Source organism: Eubalaena glacialis, chromosome 18, assembly GCF_028564815.1.
Source record: "Eubalaena glacialis isolate mEubGla1 chromosome 18, mEubGla1.1.hap2.+ XY, whole genome shotgun sequence".
NCBI lineage: Eukaryota > Metazoa > Chordata > Mammalia > Artiodactyla > Balaenidae > Eubalaena > Eubalaena glacialis.
In genome coordinates this window covers 51,496,831-51,515,809 of record NC_083733.1, presented here as the reverse complement: position 1 = coordinate 51,515,809, position 18,979 = coordinate 51,496,831, and the positions used below count along the sequence as shown (strand labels likewise).

At 58.2% G+C, this 18,979-nt stretch overlaps 1 protein-coding gene across 2 annotated transcripts in view; it reads left to right on the top strand.

Annotated features, from left to right (window-relative positions):
• Positions 1-2,585: 2,585 nt before the first annotated feature.
• The window catches only part of PEPD (peptidase D), a 114,941-nt gene continuing 98,547 nt past the window's right edge, over positions 2,586-18,979 (top strand). For both annotated transcript variants that reach the window (XM_061173285.1, XM_061173284.1), the window contains exons 1-3: positions 2,586-2,688; positions 10,940-11,123; positions 13,061-13,188. In XM_061173285.1, the coding sequence (XP_061029268.1) occupies positions 2,672-2,688; positions 10,940-11,123; positions 13,061-13,188 (329 nt within the window). In that variant the 5' untranslated portion in view covers positions 2,586-2,671. The remainder of the gene's footprint in view (positions 2,689-10,939; positions 11,124-13,060; positions 13,189-18,979) is intronic.

Here is an 18,979-nt window from a genome sequence, read left to right as displayed (position 1 = left end):
CCATGGAGCTTCAAGAGCTTGGTGCCCGGGTCGAGCGGTGTGGGCAGAGCAGGGAAACCTGGCAGTGTCACAGGGACAAAGGGAGCCACGGGAGCTCCAAGGAGAAGCTTTCCTGGGACCAAGTTCCTCTGTGGTCTCTGGCTGGGGCAGGGCACTTCATGAGAGTCATGATGCCCTGGCCACTGGGCTGGCTGAGCGCAAACACTTCCTAGCCACTTGTAGGTCACGATGAGGGGAGACTTTCCACCAACAGTCTGTGACCTCAGAGGGGACGCTGCGTGAGGCCTGAGTGTGCTGGCTGGAGCTCTCCCTTGCTGATTTATACTCTCTCGCTCCAACTCTCTAAAATCAATCTTTTCCCAATTGCCTCCTGGCTTCCTGCAGCATTCAGGGTCGGCCCTGCATGAGTAATCTTCACCCACTCCCAAGGCTGCTTCTCCTGGAGCCCCTGCCAGAGCCCTGATCAGGAGGGGGGTGGCGGGTGGGGACAGCCCTGCCAGAGCCTCTGATGGGGAGGGGTGAGCAGCAGCAGGGTAGCCCTCGGTGCCAGGCTCACTGGCAGGGCAAGCCCTCCATCCAGACAGACCAGGGTGGGCAGGAAGCAGGGGCAGGCCCCTCCCACCCCCCAGCACCGCCCACAAACAAGGGTGCTCCACTCAGTTGGTAGGTGCCCTCCCCCTATTATTTTGTGGCTATTTAGGATAATTACTTCTTTTTCATATTAATAAACACTCAGAGCTGGCAGTTGGCTTAATTTTCACATATTTTTTGTCAAAATCAATGGTGGAGGGGCTGTGATTAGCTCCGGGGCAGGTTTTCCTTCCACAAAAGAGCATGAGAAGCTCATTCTGCTCACCCTTTGCTATTTTTAAAAAGTGTCCAGTCTCTTTCGCTGAAGGTGGGAAACTGCATAATGGGAAGTGGGGGGCGGGTCCGAGTTCTCAGGGCAATGGGCTGGGCAGTGGGGTGTGGGGCTTATACCTCTGCTCTCCTCCCTGGAAACAGGCAAGAGGGCGGACAGATCCTCTCTGGGGTCCTGCCTGGAGGAAGTGGGAAGGGGGAGGAAGGATGGAGGTCCCCTCTTCCATCAACTCTCCTTGGTCTTATCTGGGTCAGGGAGGTGGGAAGGGCTGTCTGGAGGTGCCACCTTCCTCCTCATGGCTTTGGCCATTTTAGCTGTGCCACAGGCTAAAGGTGCCTGGATGCCTGCTCATGAAATCCTACAGCAGCCCCGTGAGGCGATACCATTAGCTCCCACCTGTCAGATGAGGAAACCAGGGATGGTGCTAGGACTTGAAGCAGGCATGCTGTGTCACCCACCCTGCTTATGCTCTGGTTTGATTCCTCCCCCTATTTAAGGGGCCTGCTCTCTTCCCAGCTTTGTGGGGACAAACAACAGCTGCTTCTCCATCTCGGAGTCCCTGGTGCCTCCCTAGCTCAGCCATGGTGACCTGCATCCTTGTTCTGACAAAGAAACAAGAGGTACTCCCAAACCCAAGGTCTTCAAAGAGAAGCTACTTCCAGCTGTGAGATAGCTGGGGGCTGGGGTAAAGAAGCCCATGGGCACGTGCTGGGCCTCACATCCTGTCCACACACATCTGCATAACCCTCGTGGGGGCCAGGACTCAAGGGGTTACCTCCCCCACCAGCCCTGGGGCCCCTTCCTTTACTGAGCCAGTGTGAATCACTACCAAGTCACTACTGCATGAGGTCAGCCCCTGTGTGAACTCAGGTGAGTTATCTACCTCTCTGGGCCTCGGTTTCCTCAGCTGTAAAATGGCATTAAGGACAGAGCCTACCTCACAGGGCTACTGTGAGGATTCAGTGAACTGACACTTGCAAAGCACTGGGGCACACTGAGTGCTCCGTACCTGTTAGTATTACTATTATTCGAAGGCACCGGCAACACAGGGAGCTCCCCTGGAACATCTACTTACCACCACCCTTCCTGTGCCACTCCCCAACCTTCTGGAGGACACTGCACCCAACAACAGTACCCAGCAGGGCAGAGGGGGATGCCCACAGTTCTCCTGAACTGTGCCCTCCCTGTGCCCACTTCTCCCCAGCCCTCCTCACTGGCCTCCCTGTCCCCAGGTCCTTCTCCATCCTGCAGTTGAGGGAGCTTGGAAAGGTCCCAACAGATGTAACTCCCCAGCCCATATTCAAGGCGGTGCAAGATCTGACCCTTGCTTACCTCTGAGGCTGCACCTCTCACTCTCACACCCCCCTCCTGGACCCTGAACTTTTAGTTTATTCCAATTGCCCCGGCCTTTGCTCAAGCCATTTCCCTTCTTAAGCAACAGCTGTCACCTCTGCCCCGTCCCTAGACTGGGTCAGAGGCTCCCTCTCTCAAGGTGCCCTTCCCCTGGGCAGGCTGGGACGCCAGGTCAGGGGCAGAATCAAGGTATCCACTGCGTCGGTAAGTTCCCTCCTATTCTGGAAAGGCCTCTGCCTCCACCCCAGCCCCGCCCCTCGCCTGCAGCCGGGGGCCGGCGAGTAGATACATTCTTCCCCTCCTTCAGGGCTCCGCCGCTCCGGGTCCTGCGGAACCTTTTCACTAGAGGGGGCGGGGCAATGGCTCCAGGCCCCGCCCAGGCCCCGCCCCCAGAAGTGGGACCCTAGTGGGGCTCAGCTGACGCCTCACTTCACGTGACGCTGGAGCCGGGCAAGCATGGCGGCGGCCACCGGGTGAGTGCTGCTGCTGTTCCCGGCCCTTGCACGGCGGCGCGGAGCGGGGGCTTGGGCCTTCCGGCTGGACAGGGGCTGAGAGCCCCGTTAAAGGGCCGCGTCCCCGCCGGGCGTGCAGTGTGGCCGCGGGCAGCGCGCTTCTTCGCGCGGGTTGGGCGTCCAGCGCGGGGCGTCTGGCTGCGCGTCCGAGTCAGCTCCCTGGCCACTGCCCACTGCCCTCGGGGCCGCAGTGGCGTTCAGGCCCCACCCGCGCGTGTGGAGTCCCCACTGTGCGGCCGAGGTGGGGTCCACGCGCGCATTCACGGTCACGACCCTCAGATGGGAAGACTGCGTTGCCAGGGCGCTGGGGACCTGGGGACCCCCCGGGAGGAGGCAGCGTTTGAGATGGGCTTGGAATCCCCTCCCTAGCGCGGCACTTCTCTTCCTTCAGGGCCCAGATGGAACTTCCTCAGAGAAGACTTCCCTAAGCACCTATCCTACTCTTATCACCGCCTGGTAAATTATATAGTACATAACAAAAAAAGAAACAACTTGTTTCTTGTCTTCTCTCCATTTAAAGTGTGAGGTCAGGGCCTTTGTCTGGTTTGCTCCTGGACCTTGTTAGTACATGTCTTGCACACAGTAGATGCTTCATAAATTCTGCTGAATGAAAGAATGGTGAATGGTCCTAGTGGCAGGAAATGTGGACGGGTGGGCTCACTGAAGCGTTGGGGAATGTCCCTGATGAAGGAACATCTGAACAAAGGTTGAGAGTTCAGAGTGTTCTGGGGACGGGGGACAGTGGAGCGTGTCCCTATGCTGGAGGGCACAGTGTCCCAGCTGGCTTTTCCAGACTTTGTCCTAAGGGACTGGAAACTTCCAAGGGTTTTTAATCTGCTCACATCTGCCTTTGAGACGACTATCCTCTGGGCTATGTATGAGTTCAGGGCAAGGCCCAATTATGGGGGCGGCATTTGGGCCTGGAGATGCTGGGGGCTGGGAAGGGGAGTGGTAGAGAGAGGGCAGTGCCCCAGATGCCAGGCTGGAATTGAGATCAGAATGGGGGAACTGGTGGACTAAATGCATCTCTCTTTTTGGAAGGTAGGGAGAGTGGCAACAGAAAATGGCCCCCTCAGTTGGCCCCCAGCTCCAAGGTTGGGAGAGCTTAGGACATGCAAGTCAAACACTTAATAGGCACCTGCTGTATTCCAGGAACAGTACTGGGCCTACCCTTAGGTGTTCATGGGCCACTGGGGTAGATGTCATGCCTCTAGTCTTGGTGTGTGCCATTGACGGGCATGGATTCTGAGCTCAGAGGAGAGTGTGGGTAGGCTTCACTCCCTGGATGACATTTGTGCTAGTTCTTGAGCACCCCTGAGGCAGAGAACTGTGCTTGCAAAGTCCCAGATGAGTGTCAAGGAGTCTAGGGCCAGATCCTTGAGCCCAGCCTGTAACCCTGTCTTAAAGAGCGGAGTGAGCAGTAGGTGTAGGCCAGTGCCCACATGTGGGTCAATTACCCCTATATCTGGGCCACCAGGTGGTCACAGGGAGTTCCAGGGGCTGCATTTGGATTCAGGGCTCCATGCTGACTTGAGGTCTGCTGCTCTCCCGAAGAGACAGGGAGCCAGGCTGGTGAATGGATGGGCGTGAGTCTAGAGCTGGCCGAATCCTGGAAGGAGGGCCCTTATAGCAAAACTGATTCTCTGGGCCATGGAGCAGTAAAACTGAGTGACAGAGGCCTTGGAGAGGTGTGTAATCGGAAGGGAGACCTGACAGGTGCAGGTAGCTTCCAGAGATTGGCAGGACCTGCTTGGCAAGAGCCATCCCAGGCTGGTATGGGTTACCCTGTTGGACACTTAGAGCCCAGCCGATTCTTTAAGTGGAAGAGGCTTCGAGTGTGTTTCCAGCAAAGCTCGGTGCCCAGCTGCATACACAGGACAGATCAGAGTGTCAGGCATAATGAGACACCATACCATCAAGTCACAGCCACAGGCTCCCCAGGAGTTGGATTTGGTTGCCTGTAGAGTCCTTCCAGATCCTGGGCCCGGGGAGGCCTGGGTGCTTGGAGTGTGCTCCACGTGATATGAGGAGTAGTGGAAGCCCTAAGCTAGTATCTCAGATTCAACTAGAAACCTGAGAAGCTCTTCTGGGGAGTGTTTAAGGGTTGATCCTGCTCTGTCCTGCCAGCCTGGGCAGGGACTTCAAGTTTGAGACAGAGGGTCCCACAGCCCCCAGAGAGTCTGCCGTGAGGTCGTCTCCACCCCCTCCCCTAATCCAATATCACTTGGTGGGAGGGAGCCCTGCCTTCTCTGTGAGTCATGCCTTGAGCTTCCCATGGACAGAGATGAGACTTCTCTGCTGTTGCCAGACCTGCTGCATCGACCCCCCCCACATGGCTTTTTCCTTTCTCCACCTCCCTTTGCCCATTCACCGGCTGGCCCTGGAGAGTCCTTATCCTCTGACATATTGTTCACATACTTGCAGACTCAGCTCAGATAGTTCCTCCTCCTAGAAGCCTTTCCTGACCCCCCTCCCTCCTGACCTCCAGTCAAGGCTTCCTGCTTAATATTCCAGAGAATCCCAGTTTTTCCCACTGGCAGGATGCTCTTCTACATCTGCACTCCTGCCCATCGTGGTTGGGTGAGAGGTTGCTCCCCTTCATGTCTCTCTGGCATCCTTGAAGCCCAGGGACCAGTTCGGTTTGTGTCTCCAGGGCCCTGTGGCCGCCCAGTGATTGGTGCTGGGTGACACGGTGCCTAATGAATAAGAGGAGGATTTACTTTACACTAATCCAACATGCCATCCCGCTTTGCACGGAGCCCTCAGTGATTGAGGAAAGGAACGGTGGGCGGGAGTGGGAACAGAACTCTGAATAGGATGAAGGAGTATCTTTTTTTTTTTTAAACATCTTTATTGGAGTATAATTGCTTTACAATGGTGTGTTAGTTTCTGCTGTATAAGAAAGTGAATCAGCTATACATAAACATATATCCCCATATATCTGAAGGAGTATCTTTAATTCTTTAACTGAGTGACTCTCAGGGAGCTGCTGCCCAGAGGGCTTTTGCCCGGTGATAAGCAGCAGGTGAGCTGCCCTGGGTGTGTACCTGTGGGGTCATAGTTCACGCTGGAGTCAGCATTTCTGGAGGGCAAGTATCTGGAGGAGCCAGGTTCTGGATCAGAGCCCGTCCCCACCCTGATACGAACCTGGTGCTCTTGGAGAAGACGCATTGGGTTGACCTTGGGGGTTGGGGGGAGGGGTGAGTCTGTGGGAGGCAGGCTGGCCACTGAGTGCCCCTTTGCCTTCCCATGCCCTTCCCCAGGCCTGGTGTGACTCCACACAGGTCCCTGTGTGTGCTTAGCCCCGCGACCCTCCTCAGGAGAAAGGTAGGCAGGGTGGGAGATGCTGACCAGCTGCCGTGAGGCCCCTCCAGCCAGGGTGAGCGGGCTGGCCCTGCTGACAGGCAGCCGGAGGGCTCGGTGGGCTCGGTGCCTGGACTGAGCTGGAGGCTGTGGCCAAGGAAGCAGGCCGGTCCTTGACTGGCCTCTCTTGCCGGAAGCTTAGCAGCATGGCCCCATCCAGAAGTGGTGTCACATCCTAGTGCAGGGATCTTGTCCTTGTCTGTGCTGTGGACCCCATGGGCATCCGTGAGACCTTGACATGACTCTCAGCATGATGAAATAAAATACAGAGGATTACAGGGAAAACCAATTATATGGAAATACAGTTATCAAGATGTTAAGAAATAAATTTGTGGTATAGTAATATATGCTTCTTTATACATTAAATAATAAAAGCAGCAGGTCTAAGAACCACCTTAATGTTGAAGTAGTGATGAGTAAAAGTGGTATTCTGAGGTACTGTGACATCAATAAGGTGACAGGAAAATACCTCTGATTTCTGTTGGTGACAGATTCACACACCGCTGATACTGTTGTGGTTTGTTGCTTACATTAATAATTGAAAAAAATGTTAATTTAAAGGTGAGATTAGAAAAAATAAAGATATAATTTTTTTTCCCATCCAAGTAGGTGGACTCCCTAAACACTATGCATGAATCCCTTGGGTGAGAACCCTGCAGGTGGCCATTGAGGTCAAAGGAGGGGCTGACTCAGTACTGATTTGGGGGACAGGAGAGAGTTTCGGGGCAGTGGTATCACACCTGCTGCGGGGGCTGGTCACTGGCCATTTCCTGGGCTCTGGCAGTTGGCAGGGGGTGGGCTGGCCCATGGGGGCTGGAGCTTGTTCTGTGTGTCTCTTTGATACCCTGGAGCCTTTGTCCGCCAGCCCCTGCGGTCTTCCCCGGGCGTTGCCTGTGCCCTTGGCTGCCTGCAGTAAAATGTGCCTTATTTATACTTGGAGCTGGGGACGACCTGGCTTTTGCCTTTTAGATTCCGGGTGCCAGTTAGCAAAAGCTCCAGCAGAAACCAGTTGGAGATGTTTTATGGGTGCTGCTTTTGCTGAACTTGCAGAGAGAAGCCACCTGCGATGGCTCTGGGCCCAACATTCTTTCTGAGGGGTTGGTTTATGTCATGAGAAATCAAAGGGCATGTCTCTATAAAGCTTGATTCTGGGGTACCCTGCCGTAATGAATGACTGCAGCCATCGGCCTGCCTGGGGGCTCTGGCCAGGCTGCCTTTCTGTGTTCTGGCTGAGCCCATGGAGGACTAGATTGTGTTGTAGATTTTGCAGGAGCAGCTGATGCTCACAGGAGGGTAGCGTATTGAGTTTCCTGTCTTGACCTGGGCTGCTTGGCCCTTGGGCCACAAAGGTCCTGTCTGGGTGCCCTGAGGAATTTAGGTCTCTCAGAAGGTTCTGGATAAGACAAAGCCCAGCCCTTCTGAGAGCCTTCCAGGTGGGGACGTGGTGGCAGTCCAGGTGGACCCGGTAGCTGGTGTGTTTAAGGAAGAAGGTGTGTGGGGCGTGAGGCATGGGGGGCGGGGGGATGAGGTGGGTGGGGCTGTGCAGGCCGCCGGCCGAGGCTGGGCATTTTCAGGCAGTTGTGCTGTTGAGTCTGCACGGATCTAGGCACCTTTGGCCGAGGCCATCTGCAGCAGTGCCTTGGTGCCGTTCCCTCTGTGCCGCTGGGAGTCTGTAGAGACGAGGCTCTTCCCTGAGCCCACCCCCTCCATGGGCTTTGCTGAGTGAGGGGAAAGAATGGGAGGGAGCTTGGGGGACTCTGTGCACGGGTGCTGGTGGCTGCACTTTCAGTTCCTGATAGCACGGCCAGCTGGGGTGCTGGCATGTTTGTGAGCTGTCACCTCTGTCCTTTCATCCTTGTGGCTGAGCATGGCAGGCAAGTGGCATGGCTTAGAGGAAGCCCTGGCTTCTTGTGTCCACCCGCCCAGGAGGGTGAGTGGGGCCCATGCCCGGGAAGGGGGACAGCAGGGAGGCTGTAGCCCTGTCAGCATGTGCGGGGTGGGCAAGACCCCTCCACCCTTCCTGGCCAGGCTGGCCCGAGGGTTCTGCTTCCTGCCCCTCTGGGGCTGATGTGGCAACTTCACACAGCTGCGTGGGTGGCCCCACGTTGTGACAGTTGTTCACTCAGCAGATATTTATTGAACGCTTGCTGTGTGCTAAACATAGTGCTAGGCACGGGGCAGCAGGGACCGGAGCAGACCCAGATCTCTGCGTTCATGGGGTTTCCATTCTAGTGGACAGAGGCGGACCTCACCAGTGAGCACCAGTACACATTTATGTTGGAGAGTGAACGCGTCATTTCAGCAGGGACTTGGACGAGCCTCAATCCAAGGGGTGACTGAAGAGAGTGTAATGCAGGGTGGGTTTACACAGCTGTGGGCAGGTTGGGTGGGGGGAGAATGAGCAGCCTTTGTAGTTCCAGGTTTCCCCAGGGAAATGGGATTCTCTGTCCTCCCCCATCTCTTCCCGCTCTCCAGCCTCTTGCCCTGTTTCCCAGTCACCAAATCCTCCTGGAGCTAACGAGGTCCTCGTGGGCCAGGCCTGGACAGAGTGGGAGAGTGGATTTGGAGACATGAGTGGGGGAAGCCCGGCCCAGGGCTAAGTGGGGGGACAGGCCGGGGAGAGAGCTGCAAGGTTAAAGAGGGAAGCCAGGGAAAGCCATCCTGAGAAAGTGCCATTGGAGCCAAGATGTGCAGGAGGTGTCACCTTCCTCTGAGGGTCCCATGGCCAGGTGAGTGTGGGAGGTGCCCCAGGGCCGTGAGGGCAGGTTCCACCTGCCCAACTCTCACTGCAGCCCCAGGCAGAGCCCCCTCTCTTGCACCAGCTCTGGGCTGTCCCTCCCCTCTTGGACCTCCGTGCCTGCTCCCTGCTGGCCAGAGAGCCTGCAGGGCCTCCCTCGAACACACATCACACGCACTGCCTGACTCCTGCACCCTGGCTCTGGCCTTGCTGGCCCCCGGCCCGCTTGCTACGAGTGCACTTCCTTCCTTTGTTTAGTCATTCACGTGGCACTATTTTAGGTGCCAGGAAGGAGGCGAGGTCCCTGCCCTCACAAAGCTTACATTTTACCTGGGGAGACAACAAGCAAGTAAATATATACTGTTCGGCAGCGATGCGTGGCTCTAGAGAGGCGGGAAGAGAGTAGCGGATAGGTTTGGTTGGGGTTATCGGAAGAGCTTCCGGGAAGGGGGAGCATTTCTACAGAGGCCTGGATAAAGCAAGAACGCGAGCCTGGTAGGCACTGGGAGAGAGCACTCCTCACGGGGAACAGCAGCAGCGAAGGCCCCCAGTGGGAGCGTTCTCGGAGTTTCGGGAAGGGTGGGATGCCTGTGCGGCTCCCCTCAGCGCCCTGTGGCTGGGAGTAAGTCTGCACCGTGTTGTAAGGGCAGTAGAAAGCGGGGAGGGGTTGAGCAGGGTAATGCCTGCTGGGATTTCCATTTTTCAAGGGTCCCTCTGGGTGGGTGCAGACCAGGCTGTGGCAGAGGCTGGGACTGGGAGCAGGTAAGAGTTCCTGCGGTTGTCCAGGTGGGAGATGGGGATGAGCCGCATGGTCCGGGCTCCAGCTTGGAGGTGAGCTGAGGACGGAGGGGGGCCCGGAGGGGCCGGTGCTGGGCTGGGTTTCAGCAGAGAGCGTGGCATCCAGTGTCCTGGGCACCGAGGCCCCCTGAGGACTGGGAACCCACCTGCAGATTCAGGAGCATGGGGCCATCGTGGCCTGGCAGGGGCTGTAGTGCAGGAGGGGGTGGGCCAAGGTCTGCTGGGATGGATTGAGGAGAGCACGGGCGGCCAGGACACGGGGATGGGCTGGGTGACTCTTCAGAGGATATTTATTGCAAAGGGAGAGAGAAGTAGACGGCTGGCGAGCACGGGGGTCAAGGGGAGTGCTTTTATTTATTTATTTTCAAGCCGGGTGAGGTTCCTATATGTCTGGATGCTGAGAATGATCCTGAGAGGGGAAAATTGATGCTGGAGCAACTTGGGGGGCGGGTGGGGAGAAAGGCGAGGGGAGGGGCAGGCCATGCCCAGGTGGAGGGGGAGCCTCGGGTGGGGGCAGCTGTCTAGAGGGGCCCGAGGCAGGAGGGGTCTGGAGAGTGGGTGCTAGGGGGATAGGGGGTGTTTTCTCAGTGAAAAGGAAAGCCCGTGTGGGCGTGAGGAGAGACACCCACCTGCTCTGCCAGGACTGGCTCTGCCTGGCCTTCAGCGAGGCCAGCACAGCTCGTTGCTTGCCAGCTGCCGTCCTCAGGGCCAGCACCCCAGGGGCTGCCGCTCCCAGGTCTGTCTTGTCATGCTTCCTCCTTGCTCATTTGGCACCTACGAGCCTGGCTCGGCTTAGGGCCTGGTGCTGCGTGCCCTGGGCGTGTGTGTGTGTTCGTGTGTGTGTGTTGGGGACAGGTGGGTGTCCCGGCTCAGGTGAGGAACAGCCCAGGCTGCTGGGTCTGAGACTTGCAGAGAAGATGGCGGCCTGCAGACACATGGGCAGGGATCCAGTGTCGTCTGGGCCAGATCTTGCACGGATGGGAAGCTCCTTGAGGGCTGGAATTGGGGGTTGGGGGTGTGTCTCCACACCACTGCAGACTTTCCTTCCGTGGGCTTCATCCGTCTACCAGTTAAACAGACCCAGCTGCCTCTCCTCCCCACTGTGGTCCAGTGCTCAGGGACAGGAGGGGAGGGTGTGGTTGACAAGCCCCTGTGGTCCTCCAGCGGCCCAGTGAGGGGCTGTTTCTGGGTCATGGGCAGGCCGAGCTTGGACCGGCTTGCCACTCGCTAATGGGGGTCCTGCCTCTGGGTGGGGGACGCGCCTGGTGGTGCTAACAGAAGCCTGCGTGGCGGTGTTTGCTTGTGTCTTTGCAGACCCTCATTTTGGCTGGGGAACGAAACCCTGAAGGTGCCGCTGGCGCTCTTTGCCCTGAACAGGCGGCGCCTGTGTGAGCGTCTGCGAAAGAACCCGGCGGTGCAGGCCGGCTCTTTCGTGGTGCTGCAGGGCGGGGAGGAGACTCAGCGCTACTGCACCGACACCGGGGTCCTCTTCCGCCAGGTGAGCCCAGCCGGCAGCCTCCCACATCTCTGAGTGTGCACTAGGCCCGCTGTGGGCTGTCTGCCCTCCTCCAGCATCAGGCCTGGTGGGCCTGGGCAGCTCTGCCCCCTGGGGGACCCTGAAGAGGCTCTCTGAAAGCAGGCCGAGGCTTGGGTCCCCAGGGAGCCCCCTCTGCGGGGGGCAGGGCTGTCACCAGCCAGCCTCAGCTCTCTCAGGTCAAAGTCTGGAGCGACGATGCTCCTGGGGGAGCAAGCAGGCAAGGCTTCATGGAGGAGGCAGTATTTGGTGTGAGCCCTGAAGGCCGGTGTGAATTCTGACAGGTGGAGCTGGGGATGGGCGTTCTGGGCTCGGGGGTAGTATCCACAGGATTGGACCTCAGAGGGCGGGCTGGGCAGCCTTCCCTGGCCCGGGAGAGGTGCAGATGGAGCGGGCTGAGTTCCTGGGGCCAGATTCTGCCACGGCAAGGAGGACGGGGGCTGCAGAGGTCCTGGGAGGAGGCATGTGAGCAGGGTCTGAGCAGGAGTCGGCAGCCCGGGCATTGGTCCTGGCTTGGCCAGTGCCGACCCTGTGACCCTCACTGGGTTTTGGTTTCCTCCTCTGGGAAGTGGTCCAGGGGCTCCTCGAGGTTCTGGAACCCTGTGGGGCAGCGGGTGGCCCAGCTGTAGGAAACCAGCTTGGATGTGGTGGCCTCGGCTGAGAATCACTGGCATCACTCGGTTCCCAGGAACAAGAACAAGGACACTGGACAGAGGAGCTCACCCAGAAAGCCAGGAGGGCCCTGAGCTGGCCCCACTTTACAGATAAAGAAACAGGCTCAGAGGGAAATGACTTGCTAGAGGTGGAGCTGGGATTATTTAGAACCCATCTCCCGACCCCAAGTCTAGCGCTCTCTTCTCCTCCCTGCGCTGCCCTGAGCGGAGGTCTGATGCGCTGGGAACTCCCCGGGGGCAGGCAGAGCCGAGAGGACATGGGCGTCCAGCATCCGGGTCAGGGAGGAGGCAGGGGAACGAGAGGGGAGCTAAGTGCGGAGAGCGGGTGGTAAGGCGTGGCCTCTGCAGCTGGACAGCGTCCACCCCGCAGGGCACAGGCCGAGACCCACTGCCGGGAGCCACGGCGCAATGTTTTCTATGGAAAGCACCTCCTACTGCAGGGCTTCCCTCTGCCGCATCGTTCTTGCAGCTGCAAGCCTGCCGTCCCTGTTGCTGGAGATGTGCAGGTCTAAATAAGTTTTCTCTGACTAGTCTTGATGCTTCTTGAGGTTTCCATAGTCTGTGACTTAAAAACCAATCTCCTAAATTCAGCTGTTGGCTCCCTTACTGGTGTTATGCAAGATTAATTTTAGAAGAGTGCCTCCTCCACTTCATACCTTTATAACGCTATTTTAGCTCCGTGTTTAATGCTAAACACTAAAGTCATCAGCTGCCCCGGGGGTGGGAGAAGGAAGGAAGAAGTCCTAAATGGAGGAATCCATTTCTGAGCAGATGCCCGGCCTGGGCGTCTAAGTCAAGGTGGCATCTTGCCCGCCTGCAGGCAGTGGGGGTAGCAGAGAGGTGGGGGGAGGGAGGGGAGTGCGGGCAAGGCGGAGACGGACCCGTGGTGCTCCTGGGCACCCGTGTCTTAACCTGCCCTGTCTGGGACCTGAGGCGGGTGGCCGGTGAGGTGGGGTGCAGGTGGGGCTGGGGCACGGGCCTGAAGCAGGGTCTGAGCAGCCAGCCAGGAGGAAGGAGGGGACGGCAGCCTGCAGCTGGTGCAGGGGGCAGAGTGCTGAGGTGGAGGGTGGTGTGAGGCTGGGGGTCAGGCACCGAGAGCCAGGGAGCCCGAGCTGACTCTCCAGGGTGCGGGGAGGAAAGCGCTCAGTCAGATACCCCACCTCTCTCCTTGCACCTCCCGTTTCTGTCCTGCTGACGGGGTGACCTGGGTCCTTGTTCCCGCCACAGGAGTCCTTCTTTCACTGGGCCTTCGGTGTCACTGAGCCAGGCTGCTACGGCATGATGGACGTGGACACTGGGATGTCGACGCTCTTCGTGCCCAGGTTTCCTCCCAGCCACGCCACCTGGATGGGAAAGTACGGAGCACCCCGGGGCGTGTGACCGTGCCTGCTGACCGCTGGCTGGCTGGGGTGGGGGTGGGTGCAGGGGGCCTGTGCGGGGCAGGGGGGCAGAATTAGCAAGGGGGAGGGTCAGCGGGCAGGCCTGTTAACAGCCTACTCTGGGCCAGAGCCTGTTACCCTTTGCTGGGAAGGGGTGTCAGAGCTGGAGCCACAGACCATGGTTACGTTTGTTCAGAGGTGCTATTTATTAATCTTGAAATTCCGGATTCCCAGCTTTGTTAAGATGCCCGAGGCTTTGGCCTGGGTCAGTGGGAGGCAGCCCCTCCCTGGGTGTGGTGGGGAGGGCAGCCTGGGGCCCTTCTCTGAAGCCTGTCACTGGCGTGCAGTGCAGGGCGTTACTGGGTGCCTCCCGCGTGCCGGCCTCTGGGCTAGGCTCTGCGGCTCCCAGGATGTAGGCCCTGCCTCAGCTGGCTCACCTGGGAGACAGGGTCGTTCTCTAGGGTTGTGCTGTGGGAGAAGTGTGAGGCCAGAGGCCTGGGTGAGCCTGAGAGGCTGCCTCCCTCATCATCTGTGGTGCCTGCCAGCTTCAGGGCCCTTGGCCCTGTCCACCCCTCCCGGGAGCCGTTCCTGCCTGCTCAGAGGCGCTGAGGCAGAAGCTGTACTTAACTGGGGATGCTTAAGGTGATCAGAGGATCCTGCCAAATGCTCGCCGCCTTCCAACGTGTCATTTCTGCCAGGAAAGTGCTTATTCTGGGCTAATGTATACATTGCAGCCTTTGCTGCCTCATGGGCCCAAAATGCTCAGTACCGGGTAGGCTGGCGGGTCTGCGGCTGGTTTGAAGGATAAGGCATCCGGCTGCTGCAGGGACATTGCTCTGTGCAGAGGGCCAGGGCAGGGCTCCCACACCTCAGCGGGCTTCTCCGGGGAGCGGGTCTGGCCACTGTTGGGCTTCCGATGCCTTATCTGTGGAACAGCGATGATGCCCCTCGTGAGGCATCGCCAGGGCTGTAGTCACAGTGATGGTCACTGTGGGGTGGTTACATTTGTGACACTGAAATGAAGCAGCGAGGGTGCTGGGGACAGGCAGCTTGTAATGTCCACAGTATTTGTGGCCATTCCCTATGGAGAGCCGGAATCTTTTCCCTCCTCCCTCACTCAGTCAGGACCTGGGTGACTGCCTCGATGCGTGAACGTGGCCGCGTCACCGTGTGACTTCTGAGGCTAGACTGTAAAGTGTGGTACGGTTTCCACCTGGTTCTCGATCCTCAAGCCCAGTTGCCACTCAGTGAGGAACCCAAACTCACCCATGTGGAGGGACCAGAGGCCCCGCTGACAGCCAGCACCACCCGCTAGAGTGGGTGACGCCAAGCCCCAGCCCTCTCAGGGCTTTGTTCCGAGCCCCGACCTTCAGAGTCCGTGAACGTGATACATGCTTTTTTACTCCCCTGCGTGTCAGGGTGATTTGTCACAAAGCCCTGGTAACTGGAGGAGTTTCCTGGTGAGAGTTTAGATCTGGTCTCCGTGAGAAGATTCTCCCGGAGCCCTTCCCGCACCTTGAGGTGATCACAGAGCTGTAGCCTCAGCCCGTCCTGCCAGTGGCCCCTGTGCCTGGGCGGCACCCATGGCTTCGGCCTGGCTGCCCTCTCAGCCTCCCTGTGGCCCTGCCTCTCGGCTCAGGGCGTGCTGAGATGCCCACTGCTCAGCAGCGCTGCGGTCAGAGATGCAGCACCGTGAGACGTGGGCGTGGGCAGTGGCGAGTTTCTGTCAGGAGGTGTGGAGGGGCTCTGAGTGCGTCCCCTCTTCTGACTGCTGCTGCTTATGCAGAGCTAACTCTCATGAGAAGTCAGGGAGTGCCTGTCCGTGGGGGAGGGTGGACATCCTCCAGGGCGTGGCCCCTGCCTCGGGGACTCCACACGCCAGTGGGAAAACCTGAGCAAATCTCACCCTGCCTCCCCACAGCCATCATCTGGGGAGCCAAACAGCACTTGACTTGAGGGCTTTTGTTTTGTTTTGTTCTGGCCAAGCCGCACGGCATGTGGGATCTTAGTTCCTTGACCAGGGATCGAACCCGTGCCCCCTGCAGTGGAAGTGCAGAGTCTTAACCACTGGACCACCAGGGAGGTCCCGACTTGAGGGTTTAAAACCCAGGACCTGATTGGTCAGGGAGCAGCTGTTACCGGTTGGCTGTTCTAGAGCATAATCTCCAATAATACAGGAATGATGTTCTGTGCTTTGACCACGGCTGGGTTTAAGAGCTGCTGGTAAAAAGTTCTCGTTTAGTCTGTCCCTGCTTTGCCAGGGCAGCTGATTATCTGGTACGCACCTTGGAGGGTACAGATGGGTCTGTAGGGTGGGTCTCCCTCTTGGAAAGGCTCCATGTACGTGCTGGGCAGGCCAGACCGAGCAAGCTGGTCCCAACGGGCGTTCCGGCTCCGCAGCAGATAGCTCGCCCCTTGTCTCTTGCCGACCTGGCTCCCCTCCGTGCCCATCCCCGGCAGGCCTTTCCCTTCCTCTGCTCTGGTGTGACCCTCCCCTAGTCCCCATGTCCCAAGCCTTTGGGAGAGAAGGCACGATGGGAACAGGGCAGTGGAAGGGGTTGGTTGTCTGGGGCTGGAGGTGGGGAGCAGCCAGATCTGATGTGTGTAGCTGTTTCCAGATGCTCATAATCAGTAGGGTGGGAGCGAGGCTGATGGGATTACCTGGCGTTTGCAGTCGAGACCCACCGGACTGAACGTTTGACCTTCAGCTCCCCAGCTTCCTTTTGAGTCTCTGTCTGATGGCTTTTGAAAATCCATCTGGCAGACACTGCAATCCAAAGTCATCCAGGGAAACAACACCCCCGTCTGTAGATCTGCCACTTCCCGTGTAAACAGCCTGTCCTGTTGTCAGGGCTGCAGACACCAGGGGGCTCGCGGGCAGCCTGTTACTCCGCCTGTTCCTCACCCCAGGCCTTTGTGGGGACAGAAGTGTGGTAGTTTCTATTTTGTTTTTATTTGGAGTCTTTGCTTACAAAAGTTTGGTGTCTTTTTCATGTGAGAGTGTTTCCCATCATTTTCGTCAGAATCAGCCTCAGCTGATGGCAGTTTTGGCTGCTGGGGTGTCTGGGGTCCTCTATGCAGGTGGGAAATTGCCTCTTTGGGCAGTTTCAGCACTGACAGAGGGTGAGCAACTTTGGGCCAGGCTGGGCGACCCTCCTAGAACCTTTGGAGCCTTGGCGGTTTTCTGCTCCCATCCCTGGCTGAGGCCTCGGGCTTGGAACGTGAGACAGTGTGGCCGGCCTGGGGTTTGTAGGGAGGAGGGGGCTCTCCCCAGAGCTGAGGCCCAGAGCGCTGCACTTTCTGGGATGGGGACTGATGTGTGCTGTGGTGTGTGTGTATGTGTCTGCAGTGTGTGTGCATGTGTGATGCGTGTGGGTATGTTTGTTGGGGGGTATAGTGTGGTATAGTATGTGTGCTAGGTGGTGTGTGTGTGGGGGGGTGGAGTGTGGGAGTGTGTGTGTGTGGTGTGTGGTTGTGGGGTGGTGTGTCTGTGGGATGTGATATATGTGTGGTGTAGTATGTGTGTGGAGTGGTGTGTGTGTGGGGTGGAGTATGGGGGTGTGTGTGTGTGTGTGTGTGTGTGTGTGTGTGTGGTATAGGGTTGCGGGGTGGTGTGTCTGTGGGGTGTTTAGAGTGTGGTTTTTCACAGTCACTGCCCCCACCCCATACACACAGCTGGGTCACGGGACGAAGGCTGCCTCCGCCCGCCTGACGGCCTGGCCCTGGCTCCCCCGTCTTTAGGGAAGGCGCCCCGGGCACTGATGAGAGGTGCAGGCCTTCTTGAGGAGGGCCAAGGGAATTCCTTTGGCTCTGACCCCAGGCAGTTTGCGGGGAGCCTGACCCCGGTCAGCCCGAGGCCTGGCGAGGCGTTTGGCCCCTCTCCCCGGGCTCTGCTGCCCATGGGCCTCCTCTCCATCACCTCTGCTCTCCGCACCGGCCTCTCTGGGAAGTGCTGCCTCGCCGCCCGGGTTCAGGCGCCTGCATAGCTTTGGAGAGCCCTGCTTTTCTCTAACAAGCTAATAGAGCCTTGACATGGTTGCCGACTTCCTTCTGGGGCAAGTGCGGGGTGCCGGGCGGTGAGCGGGAGGAGAGGCCGCTGCGCTGTATGTGGCTGCAGGCAGGCTCCGGCCGCTGGAGATGGATGATAACGGCTGTGATTTGGCCCTGTTACTTATTCATTAGCCCCATGCGGGTGGTCAGCTTGCCAGCTAGACCTGCGCTTGGAAATTTCATTTTCTAGAGGACTCCACGTGTCTGCACCATGGGCATTAATTGAGAGTCTCCTTCTCACAGGAGGGCCCGCACAGGGTGTGGGCACTCGCTGCGCCTGCCCTGACCCTGAGTTCTGGGAAAGGCCTACCCTGTCGTATGCTGGGCCCAGCTGCCTGTGAAAGAGGCCTGCGTGGGCCGGGTTCCCAGACACTGGCTCCTTCCTGAAGACACAAACCCTTTGGAGTGGGACCCTCCCTCCTCTCTCCTGCCAGAGCTGCCCCTTCCTTTTGAAGGGAAGAGTTTCTGAGGTGGGGTTGGCTTCCCTACTGACCCATCCTCTCCCATCCAGTTGCTTCTACTTGGATCTCCCACACGACGGGGTCTGGCATGAGCTGCCCTACTGGACCCCAAACTCCAGTCAGGGCTCCATGCAGCCCTCTGTGAGGCTGCTGCCAGCCCGGCACTCAGGTGGCATATAGCTGCCCAGTGACCCCTCCAGCCAGCTCTGTAGGGCTCACATGGACATGCCACTCCTTCTCCTGTCAACCCCTCTGGTGGCTGGCTTGACGTGGTGGCATGGCACACTTACCTCTTAGGGTGACATTTAAATGATTATTACTATAATTGACCCCCAAACAGGAAAAATAAGTACTATTCAAACTTAATTATCTCTGCCCTTTAGAAAAAAAAATGACACGCAAAGTGCCAGAAAAGATGCTTACAGCTTTTCGGGTTGTATCTGTCAAGTGGTTATTCTTGCTGAGAACCAGGCCTGTGGCTAGTTGGGCGATCTGGGGCCCTTGAGGCCCAGTGTGCGTCGAGGTGGGCAAAGGGCATTTGGTGAGGCTGGCCCTTGAACTCACTTCCTCCTGGACATCGGGATGGCTTCAGCCGGCTCTCCCATGGGCTGGCTGGCCCTTGCCACTCCTTGGCTCCCGTGGCAGGTGAAGTGGCTCGTGGCTGGTAGGTGAGGGGTAGACAGGCAAGCGCACGGCCCTGGGGCCGCCCACAGATCACAGCTGCCTCGTGTTCTCCTCTCCTTTTCCCCCTCGTCCCCCCACCTCCTCCGGTTCCACCTTGTCAAGACCTTGACCTCAGGCTGAATACACGGAGATGTTCCCAGGTCTCAAGTCGCCTAGGTCTCTGCTGAGTACTGACTGCCAAGACTCCCAGGTAGGGCAGGCAGGAGCACGTTTCTCGAGGTGTCCTTTGGCAAGACAGCTTGGGAGAGTTAGCGTCCCCGACGGGGGGTGAGGTGAAAAGGTCAGTGTCCAGGCTAATGGCCGAGACACCCCTCTGTAGGGATCATTGAGGCTGGCCTCGAAAGCATGTCCTTGGCTCTTCCTGAATATTTTGGGAGTTTGCTTTTGATGCCTGTCACAGCTGGAGGGGATGAAGTGACTGGGGACCAGGGGTGAATTGGGGACCTGCTGAGAATTCTGGGCGTCTGTCCTGAGCAGGGACTGGAGCCGGGGCAGTCAGCGTGAATGTGGAGATGACACCGATGGCCCTGCCTCTTGCCTTTCCGGCACGTGCTTTTGTGAATGGCTGCAGG